Raw genomic sequence first — 12,076 nt, 5'->3', positions numbered from 1 at the left:
TTATAGGTCACCTTCTTTTGTGACTGTGAGGACGGACACGTTGGGCTGTTCTGTGAAGAATTTGATGCCTGCCATAACATCCAGTGCCTACGTAATGGAACATGTTTGGACATTAAAGAGGGAAACAACCTTCGGAACTTCACCTGTGACTGCCCACCAGGTACGCATGATTTGTTTGGTCATGTTATGATCATCAAGATGTCAAATTAAACACCATCGAACGACAAAGCCAAACGCGGGTTCAATTTATGAAGCTGTCTGTATTATATAGAACGAAGAACAGTACAGCACATGAACAGGACCTGTGGGCCATAATGTCTATGCTAATCATGATGCCAATGCCATCTCTCATCAACCTGCGCACAATCCATATCCCTTCATTCTCTGCATATCCGTATGGCTATCCAAAAGCCTCTTAAATGCCGCTATCATATCAACCTCCACCAGCAAGCCTGGCTGTGCGTTCCAGGCACTCAGTACTCTCCGTGTAAAAATAAAGTTGTCTCGCACATCTCCTTTAAACTTATTAGTTGATTTTTCCTTATTTATTGTGTGGAATCAGGGCACGGCAGAAAAGGGCCATTATTTATTGGCCAATCATTTATAACCTAAAAGTGGCAATCCCTCGAAAGCTAGTTGTACTCAAAACTGGAGAGATGCTGCTTGTGGTCCCACCTGCCCACATTCAGCTGCACCAGCTGCAATGGCCTGCACTCACTGAACCTGTTCACCCTGAAGTCAGGCAGCAGGGGATTGGGTGACATAGTGTCACAGTCCTGACCCTTGACCACTGTCATTGTAAAGCAAATTTTAAGAGACAACTAGGGCTGCGGTAGAGTTGCTGCCTTACAACGGCAGAGACCCGGGTTTGATCTTGACTATGGGTTCTTTTCTGTACGGAGTCTGTACGTTTTCCCTGTGACCATGTGGGGTTTCTCTGGGTACTCCGGTTTCCTTCCACATTCCAAAGGCGTACAGGTTTGTATAGTGTATAGTGTATGGTTATGTATAGGTAGACGTATAGGTTATGTATAGTGTATAGGATAGAACTAGCGTACGGGGATCACTGGTCAGCGTGGACTGGGTGGGCCATAGGGCCTATTTCCACGCTGTATCTCCAAACTAAACTAAACTAAACTAATTTAAGCAAAAAAAAAGCAGTTTTAAAATATTAGTTTTTTCAGAAATAATTGCAGAAAAATAGAAAGAAAGTACACAAAAGGAGACAATCAGAAATGGAAATAAAATGTTGATATGGAAAGCAAAGTAGAAACTGCTTTCTTTAAAAAAAAACATAGTTTAAAACTAGTTGGCCTATCATTCCCAAAGGTCATATCATCATTTTCAGGGATATATACCTTGGCTTTCTACTGAAGGACCAAACTCTGTCTACATTGCTAAAGGCAAATAAAGCAAAAAGCTGTCAAAATACACATCATTCCTTACATGACCTGCGAGTAAATAATAAATAGGTCGATTTTGGTGTGTTCTATCTTAAAATAATATCCTCATACGTGGATGGATTTTGAAACCAGATTAACAGTTAGATCAACAACACCCTCCATTATAATGGGAAAAATTAGATAATTTCTAGCATGAGCAGTTAAGTAAGAAAGTCAAGACTTTGCTGTCAGAGATAGCTTGTTCCTTCAGAAGGGGCTTTGTTGCAGCCCATTTCAATAAACTCACCACTGAAGGGAATTTGAAGTATTTACCCACAGGTTCTGCTCTAGAGGCTGAAGATGATGCATCAAGAATTAACTGAGCTTGTTAGTGATGTGATAATTTAGAGTTTAGAGATGCAGCATAGAAACAGGCCCTTCGGCCTAACGAATCCATTAATCCACATCAACCATCCATTACCTGTTTACACTAGCCCTATGTTATCCCACCTTCTCATTCACTCCCTAAGCTCCTGTCCCACTTAGAAAACCTGAACGGAAACACTGGAGACTTTGCGCCCCACCCAAGGTTTCCGTGCGGTTCCCGGAGGTTTTTGTCTGTCTTACACTACCTGCAACCTCCGGGAACTGCACGGAAACCTTGGGTGGGGTGCATAGTCTCCTGAGGTTTCCGTTCAGGTTTCCTAAGTGGGACAGGGGCATAAGCACTAGAGGCAGTTTACAGAGACCAATTAACATACAAACGCACACATCTTCGGGATGGGTTTACTGATGTAATCACACAAATTACTGCTGAACAACTGCAGTTTTCTCAAATTTTAATTTTATACAAATGGGGATATTTCCTCATAAGAAAACCAGGACAGATGCTTCCCGATTTACGATGCTTCGACTCACGATATTTCGACTTTACGATGGTGCAGACGCTCGGCAATGGCTGCGAGCCGCACCGCATCCCCGGTCACGTGATCAAATTGTGTTAAATGCGTTTTCAACTTATTTTCGATGTACGATGGGTTCAACGTAACCCCATCGTAGGTCGAGGAGCAGCTGTATTGGAAATTTTTTTTAATGTTTTTTTTTTGCTTTTTCTTTCATTTCTCTCTTGTTAATCTGGGTTTTGCCTCCCACTCTTGTCATGCTTGAAATCTCCTCCCTTAACCTCTGAGTTTAGACTCTGCTGCCTCCGATTCCCAGTTACATACCAAAGACGTGCAAGTTTGTACTTTAATCAGCCTCTGTAAATTGCCCCTCGTGTATAGGGAGTGGATGAGAAAGTTGAGATAACATAGAACTGGTGTGAAGGGGTGATCAGTGATCGGTGTGGATTCAGTGGTCCGAAGGGTGTGTTTCCATACTCTATCATTTGACATCGCCCTTGAAAATTGATTAAAATTTGCATCTTTAACCCATATAGATTTTTTGGAGTTGAATGCAGATAAGTGCAAGATGTTGCATTTTGGGAAGTCAAACCAGGGCCGGACCTTCACAGTGAAGGGCAGAGCCTGGGGAGTGTTCTAGAGCAGAGGGATCTAGGAGTGCAGGTATATAGTTTGTAGAAAGTGGTATCACAGGTAGATAGGGTGGTCAAGAGCCTTTCAGTACATTGGCCTTCATTAGTCAAGGTATTGAGTGTAGAAATTGCAATGTTATGTTACAGTTGTACAAGATGTTGGTGAGGATACAGTTGGAATATTGAGTTCGGTTTTGGTGACCCTGCTAGAGGAAGGAGACCTCTAGAGGTCCTGTGAGAGTGTGTGTGAGTGTGAGTGTGTGTGTGCCCACAATGTCCATAATAGCCCTCTGGAAACCAGTCCCTTCGGCCCACAACACCCATGCTAGCGCTCCAGAAAGCCCCCCCCCCCCCCCCACTGGCTACCAATATTGGAATTGGTGGAGAGGTGGAATATTGCGTTGGGAGACCAGCCCTCCCGTGTGAAGCTGGGACGCAACGGGTCCCACTTAGTCTAGTAGCTTATAATATTGCAACTGCAATGATTAATTCCTCACTCTGTGGCCTTTTCTTTTTGTTAAGTCTGATACGTGCTTGTAAGAACTGTGTTCTTTTAACCTATGTCAGCAAATTTGTTCCAATCTAAAATCCTGCTGACAATTTATTTCTGTAGTTTGTGGTTCAATATGAAATAAGCAGAGAAGCATTTGTATATTAAAGTGACAGCTATAAGTGCAGTTTTAAATATTAGAAATTGTTTTCAGTTGATATATTTTTTGGTTGCTCAGCCTTTGAGTTTCGTACTTGAGAAACGGCCACCTTGTGAGCGAGTTAAATCAATGGAGAATCGTTAAAAATTGCACCATTTTTCTGAAAATATCCATTACTGTCACTAAAGTGCTATATTACATAGGATCTTCATAGGGTTAGCTGGTCGATGCATCAGTCAGAGCCACTGGCTGTTCCGAGACTAAAAATAGATGATGTTGAAATATTGGAAGAGTGTCAATTAAACAGCCTACTATTGTGATGAGAAGATACATCATATGAAGGAGAAGGGCTCACAAATAATAACAGGCAGGACTTCTTCTATGAAAACATTCGAATGGAAGAAGCAGCAGTTGCTGTGTCCATCATTGCAAGAAATCTCTCATGTTGTAAAATAAATTAGATCATTAGTTATTGGGTGGCACAGTGGTGCAGTGGTAGAGTTGCTGCCTTACAACACCAGAGATCTGGGTTTGATCCAGACTACGGGTGCTGGCTGCACGGAGTTTGTACGTTCTCCCCGTGACCAGGTGGGTTTTCCCCGGGTGCTTCTGATCCCCCCCCCACACTCCAGGGACGTACAGGTTTGTAGGTTAGTAGATTACATAGGATTTGTAGGTTTGTAGGTTAATTGTCTTTGGTAAAGATTGTAAATTGTCTCTAGTGTGCAGGATAGTGCTAGTGTAAAGGTAATCGCTAGTCAGCATGGACTCAGTGGGGCTGAAGGGCCTGTTTCAACGCTGTATCTCTAAACTAAACTAGTCCTGTGGTTAGGTCGACAAAAGTGCTGGAGAAACTCAGCGGGTGAGGCAGCATCTATGGAGCGAAGGAAATAGGCAACGTTTCGGGCCGAAACACTTCTTCAGACTGATGTAGGGTCCTGTGGTTAGTTTATTATCTATATTACTAAAAGTCTGATCTTGACCACTTCCTGTTGTTCTGTGTATTGATTTTAGAAAAAACGCTGCCACTTACGGCTGTGATTTTTGGCCATCTTACTCAGAAACCCCATCCACTGCGCAGGACGAGGATTTTTACCATCGATGAAAAATAAAAGAGTTATTAGTGTTTAAAAAATGTTGAGATTCTCTCTCCTGGAGGCCACGCCCCTTCCAGAGGGACTATAAATCCCAGAAATGTTGAGTGCCTCAGTCAGTCTCTGCAAGATGGGAGAGCGAGAGGCTCACGTATCTCAGTCTGAGCTGTGAATAACACTGAACACATGTTCACTAAACTGTGAGTGGTTTTACTGACCTGTCAGTGCCCTTGATGTGGTTTGAAAATATAGTCTGGAAATGCTCAAGCTGTGTTGCCTTTGGTTTGGAAATGCTCAAGCTGTGTTGCCTTTGGTTTGGAAATGCGAAAGTGGATGTAATGTACCTGGACTTTCAGAAAGCATTTGATAAGGTCCCACATAGGAGATTAGTGGGCAAAATTAGGGCACATGGTATTGGGGGTGGAGTGCTGACATGGATAGAGAAGTGGTTGGCAGACAGGAAACAAAGAGTAGGGATTAACGGGTCCCTTTCAGAATGGCAGGCAGTAACTAGTGGGGTACCGCAAGGCTCGGTGCTGGGACCGCAGCTATTTACAATATACATCAATGATTTGGATGAAGGGATTCAAAGTAACATTAGCAAATTTGCAGATGACACAAAGCTGGGTGGCAGTGTGAACTGTGAGGAGGATGCTATGAGAATGTAGGGTGACTTGGACTGGTTGTGGGAGTGGGCAGATGCATGGCAGATGCAGTTTAATGCGGATAAATGTGAGGTTATCCACTTTGGTAGCAAAAACAGGAAGGCAGATTACTATCTAAATGGCGTCAAGTTGGGAAAAGGGGAAATACAACGGGATCTGGGGGTCCTTGTACATCAGTCTATGAAAGTAAGCATGCAGGTACAGCAGGCAGTGAAGAAAGCGAATGGCATGTTGGCCTTTATAACAAAAGGAATCGAATATAGGAGCAAAGAGGTCCTTCTGCAGTTGTACGGAGTCCTAGTGAGACCACACCTGGAGTATTGTGTGCAGTTTTGGTCCCCTAATTTGAGGAAGGACATTCTTGCTATTGAGGGAGTGCAGCGTAGGTTTACAAGGTTAATTCCCGGGATGGCGGGACTATCATATGCTGAGAGAATGGAGCATCTGGCCTTATACACTCTGGAGTTTAGAAGGATGAGAGAGTATCTCATTGAAACATAAGATTGTTAAGGGCTTGGACGCGCTAGAGACAGGAAACATGTTCCCGATGTTGGGGGAGTCCAGAACCAGGGGCCACAGTTTAAGAATAAGGAGTAAGCCATTTAGAACGGAGACGAGGAAACACTTTTTCTCACAGAGAGTGGTGAGTGTGGAATTCTCTACCTCAGAGGGTGGTGGAAGCAGGTTCTCTGGATGCTTTCAAGAGAGAGTTTGATAGGGCTCTTAAAAATAGCGGAGTCAGGGGATATGGGGAGAAGGCAGGAACGGGATACTGATTGGGGATGATCAGCCATGATCACGTTGAATGGCGGTGCTGGCTCGAAGGACCAAATGGCCTACTCCTGCACCTATTGTCTATTGTCTATTGAAAGCTGTGTGGCCTTTGGTTTGGAAATCCTCAAGCTATGTTGCCTAATTAAAGTTGCCTTGCCTAATTAAAGTTGCCCTGCCTAATTAAAGTTGCCCTGCCTAATTAAAGTTGCCCTGCCTAATTAAAGTTGCCCTGCCTAATTAAAGTTGCCCTGCCTAATTAAAGTTGCCCTGCCTAATTAAAGTCGCCTTACCTTCTATATAATTAAAAGTCTAATCTTGACCACTTCCTGTTTGTGCTTCATATTGATTTTAGAAATAACGCTACCACGTATGGCTGTGATTTTTGGCCATCTTACTCAGAGTTCCCCTCCGCTCATCAGGTGCCGAGAATTATTAGTGTTTAAAAAATGTTGTGATTCCCTCTCCTGTCAATCAAGCCATGAAGGCCATGCCCCTTCAGGTGGGATGGGGGAAGGGACTATAAAACCCATAAGTGTGGGCATGGCTCAGTCTCTGCAAGATTGAGGAGGGAGAGGTCACGGCTCGCTGTCCTTAGTGGCCTTGCACCCTGCTTGAAATGGTATGAAACTGCACTTGAATTTGGTGGCCTTGCACCCTGCTTGAAGTGGTATGAAACTGCACTTGAATTTGGTGGCCTTGCACCCTGCTTGAAGTGGTAAGAAACAGCACTTGAATTTGGTGGCCTTGCACCCTGCTTGAAATGGAATTTCAAGGATTAGCCGTGAGTCAACTGCCAGCCCACCAGACGTGAGTGAGTGAGCTGCCAGCACAACAGGCTTGAGTGACTGAGCCGCCAGCCCAAGTATCCATTCGGCCCACAATATCCATACTAGCCCTCTGGAACAGTCCATTCAGCCCACAACACCCATACTAGTGCTCCAGAAAGGCCCCCTACGCCACTGACCACCAATATTGGAATTGGTGGAGAGGAGGAATATTGCGTTGGGGGACCAGCCCTCCCATGTGATGCTGGGACCCAATGGGTCCCACTTAGTCTCGTACTTATATATTTACAGATACCTGATGTGATTTTTTTGTTTTTTATAAATATTTCACTAGTTTCATGTACAGTACAGAAACAGGCCATTCGGCCCATTGTCTCCATGTCAACTATCTAGTACTAGCATCACACATTTAGCAGCACTTGGTCCAAAGTCTTCTCTGCATGGGCAATGCAAGACCTTTGTTTGGGTTTTAGCTAGATGCTGTGAAATTACCAGCCTCTACCACCCACACAAGCAATGCGTTCTTTGTTCTGAAATTTATTGCTATCCCTCTTATTGTCCTGTCAGGTGCAACTACAATGCCTTTTCCCATAACGAACAGAGATGAGAAATATTAATTTCAGACTTCACTTACATCTTCCAGTTCCACACACAGATTGACTCTCTGAAACATAGAAAATAGGTGCAGGCGTAGGCCATTCGGTCCTTCGAGCCAGCACTGCCATTCAATATGATCATGGCTGATCATCTAAAATCAGTACCCCGTTCCTGCTTTCTCCCACTATCCCTTGATTCCATTAGCCCCAATAGCTATATCTAACTCTCTCTTGAACACATCCAGTGAATTGGCCTCGACTGCCTTATGTGGCAGAGAATTCCACGGATTCACAACTCTCTGGGAAAAGATGTGTTTCCTCATCTCAGTCCTAAATGGCCTACCCCTTATACTTAAACTGTGACCCCTGGTTCTGGACTCCACCAACATTGGGAACATTTTTCCTGCATCCAGCCTGTCCAATCCCTTAAGAATTGTATATATTTCTATAAGATACCCTCTCATCCTTCTAAATAATGGACTCTACTCTACTCTGGTCTGGTTATCACTTACTCTTAACATATTTATATAATTCTCTGAGATTATCTTTGGCCTTGCCCTCCAGTGTATTTAATGCCGTCTCTTCACCCTCTGAAGTCCTCCCTTAAGTTCTCCCTACACATTCTATACTTCTGTCAAACACTTTTTACATTTACACCTAAAGTCATGATTTACCCCATTATTTTTACTATCAAAGAATTACGTACATATCTGATTATGCACCTTCTTAGCGTAAAATCTCAAAACTATTTTATGAAATCTCCAGTGTTTTCTTTTTTTTTCCACAGGACTTTCACATCAATTTGGAAATCATTTTTTGATGCATTTACAGCTAACATTTGACAGCAAAGCTGTAACAAATTAATTATGTTTTACTTGTGAGAGAAAGTGGATGTCATCGCAATAAGGATAAAGAGTGGGTGTGTGTAGAGTACTTGTAGATTATTCCACTTACATTACTAATATATAAACTAGATTTGTTCTTATAAAAAGGTTAATACTACATGTAACCATGATATTTCTTCAGTAGGTTTAATATTTTATTTTCTTCAAAGTGGATAAAGTGTGACTGATTTGAAACTAAATAAAACTTTACAGAAAATGCTGACATAAAAGCAGAAATTGCTTTGGGGCTGATCCACCTCCCTCATTGGAAACTTTTGAACTATCTGTAATCGAACTTTACTGTACTTTATCTTGCGCTAAATCTTGTATCCTTTATCTGTACATTGTGGACAGGATTGTAATCATATATAGTCTTTTCTTAACTAGATAGCATGCAAACAAGAGCTTTTCACTGTACCTCTGTACAGGTGGCAATAGAAACTAAACTTAACTAAACCTTACGGCTTAAGAAGCAGGATGTTGAATCATACTGGTCTTTATGTTGACTAATATTTCCTTTTCCTCTGGAAGGAATTACATTTGTGTTTTTCAATCACAAACAAATGCAGACAAATGTTTTATTTTCTTCACTTCAACAAAGGCTTTCACCTAAAAGATGTCAGTATCGTAAATTCTCCAAAATGTATAATGGGAATCTGGCGCGCTGCCACCTAAGGCAGACTGAATGCTTGTGTGGAAGGTGGATAGCAAGAACATCTTCTAGAATGAGGAAAGATAAAGATGGTTTTGTTTGTGGTGGGAACTCCAGATCTCAGGTCCAAGGCAGCTGATGATACAGCTACTAGTGGATGATGTGTGATTTATTACATGGCGAGCCTATCAGAGAAATAATTTAATTATTTCATTAGTAAAATAAAAATTAGGATCCAGAAACGACGGAGGATCTGTCTGCAGTGAGGACCTGGCCAAAGAGACAAGCCCAGAGGCTGAAATGGTGGAAGATGACCTGAACATCATGCCATGTTCTGACTTCATTACATTCGCAGATGTAGGGGGGGGGTGAAGCTGACATCTCTGCTGAGAATTGGTCATTCAGAATCAGAGAGGGAAATATTAGGAGGGATGGTAAAAACATTGCATGGGGTAGGACTGGGGAAGTGCCTGGGGAAGTGAGGATGTTTCCAGGAGTGAAAGAATCTCGACCAGAGGGCACAGCCTCAGAATAAAATGGTGTACCTTTAGAATGGAGATGAGGAGCAGTTTGTTTATCCAGAGGGTGGTGAATCTGTGGAATTCATTGCCACAGACGGAGATGGAGGCCAATTCATTGGGTATTTTTAAAGCGAAGATTGGTACGTTCTTGATTGGTAAGGGCATCAAAGGTTTTGTGGAGAAGCCAGGAGAATGGGGTTGAGAGGGAAAAATAAATCAGCCACAATCAAATGGCAGAGCAAATTCAATGGGCCAAATGGCCTAATCCTGTATCTATGATAGTTCTGAATTTCCCTGAGGGGATCAATAAAGTATTTATTATTATTATTATTATTATTATTATGTCTTATGGTGAATGGTCTCAAGTGTGGAGTCAGAAGGACCTGAAAGGAAAGACATTTTCTGAGGAGTATTTGAGATCAAGAGCTGTTTAAGATGGCAATTTATGAAGTCTGAAGGGAAGAAAAAATTGCGTATTTGTAGAAAGACTGTAAGTGGCAAAGGATGTTGTGTACCGGATAACTTTGAGTCAGAAGAAGTTGGTGCTTTGTCGCAGATAAATTAAGAACATGCATTACATGTGGATCTCAATTTGCTGGTCCTGATGAAAGGTTGTTAATCTGAATCCTCAGATTATGTATCTCTCTACAGATGCTGTCTGACCTACTGAGTATTCCCAGCATTTTCTGTTCACTTTGGCACATGATGTGTGATTTATTACATGGCGAGCCTATCAGAGAAATAATTTAATTATTTCATTAGTAAAATTGTTAGATCAATTTATATTCTGGTTGAGGGGATTAGCAAATGAGTAGATTTATGTTCAGTTAAAATTCAAAAGACCATAGCATGCTTACAGCCAAGGAAGTAGTAATTTGGTCCATTGAGTCCACACTGGTTCTATATGAGCAGTCCAGCTACCCTCACCCTCCTCTCCCCCCTGCATACCCCTACTATATACCAACATATCATTTCCTTCCTTTGCTTAGTATCAGCGTAGGACTATCACCCAGCTAATGTCTCATAAATTAAAAAAATGTACAGAGGTAAATTGTTAATCTATCTGATAAGGTTAGGGTCAGCAAGGTTAGTGTTAACTTTAGTTTAGTTTATTGTCACTTGTACTGAGGTACAGTAAAAAGCTTTCGTTGTGTGCTCACCAGTCAGCGGAAAGCCAATACATGATTACAATCGCCAACCACAGTGTACAGATACATGATAAAGGGAAAAGAAACATAGAAACATAGAAAATAGGTGCAGGAGTAGGCCATTCGGCCCTTCGAGCCTGCACCACCATTCAATATGATCATGGCTGATCATCCAACTCAGTATCCTGTACCTGCCTTCTCTCCATACCCCCTGATCCCTTTAGCCACAAGGGCCACATCTAACTCTTAAATATAGCCAATAAACTGGCCTCAACTACCTTCTGTGGCAGAGAATTCCACAGATTCACCACTCTCTGTGTGAAAAATGTTTTTCTCATCTCGGTCCCAAAAGACTTCCCCCTTATCCTTAAACTGTGACCCCTTGTTCTGGACTTCCCCAACATCGGGAACTATCTTCCTGCATCTAGCCTGTCCAACCCCTTAAGAATTTTTTAAGTTTCTAGAAGATCCCCCCTCAATCTTCTAAATTCTAGCGAGTACAAGCCAAGTCTATCCAGTCTTTCTTCATATGAAAGTCCTGCCATCCCAGGAATCAGTCTGGTGAACCTTCTCTGTACTCCCTCTACGGCAAGAATATCTTTCCATAGTGGATCATTCCATAAGAATGATGTGAATAATGTTTATTGTAAGATAAAGCCCAGTAAAGTCCAATCAAAAATAGTCCAAGAGTCCCCAATGAGGTAGATAGTGTCTCAGGACTGCTCTCTAGTTGTTGGTAGGATGGTTCAGTTGCCTGATAAGTAGGAAGATTATTGGTTTAGTGGCTTTGCTTGAGGCATAACTGTTGGCCATGTACTCTGCTAATTTCCAGAAGTGGAAATATTAAATAATTGATAAAGGTTTTCTTCCCTTTGGGAGAAATAGTTATACTATATGGAAGGTAGACGCAATATGTTGGAGTAGAATGAAGAAGGGTCTCGACCCAAAACGTCACCCATTCCTTCTCTCCAGAGATGCTGCCTGTCTAGCTGAGTTACTGCAACATTTTGTGTCTATCTTCGATTTAAATCAGCATCTGTGGTTCTTTCCTACACATTATATTCTTTGCATCCTCTTTACGTTACCAGGTTACACGGGAGATCTGTGCCAGACTCAGATTGATCACTGTCTCTCCGAGCCATGTGAAAATGGAGCTACCTGCATGACCAGAGGAACAGGATTCAGCTGCCTCTGTCCAGAAGGTGAGATTTCAACACGAGCAGTTCATAAAATATTCCTCTGTAATGTGTTTTGGTGTCAAAAGGGGGTTGATTCCATAAAGTAACCCTCTCCACTTCTAGGTCTTTAGACTTTCGAGATACAATATGGAGACAGGCCCTTTGCCCATTGAGTCTGTGCCAACTGGCGATCACCATGTACACTAACACTAT

The 12,076-nt window shown here is 42.3% G+C and overlaps 1 protein-coding gene across 1 annotated transcript in view; it reads left to right on the top strand.

Annotated features, from left to right (window-relative positions):
- Positions 1–12,076, top strand: part of dner (delta/notch like EGF repeat containing) — a 231,198-nt gene that overhangs the window by 167,252 nt on the left and 51,870 nt on the right. The window contains exons 6-7 of the mRNA XM_033031924.1: positions 7–160; positions 11,774–11,887. Of these exons, the coding sequence (XP_032887815.1) occupies positions 7–160; positions 11,774–11,887 (268 nt within the window). The remainder of the gene's footprint in view (positions 1–6; positions 161–11,773; positions 11,888–12,076) is intronic.

Source organism: Amblyraja radiata, chromosome 13 (genome assembly GCF_010909765.2).
Source record: "Amblyraja radiata isolate CabotCenter1 chromosome 13, sAmbRad1.1.pri, whole genome shotgun sequence".
NCBI classification, from domain to species: Eukaryota; Metazoa; Chordata; class Chondrichthyes; order Rajiformes; family Rajidae; genus Amblyraja; species Amblyraja radiata.
Note: the sequence above shows the minus strand (reverse complement) of the source record. Positions and strands in the feature narration are given on the sequence as shown.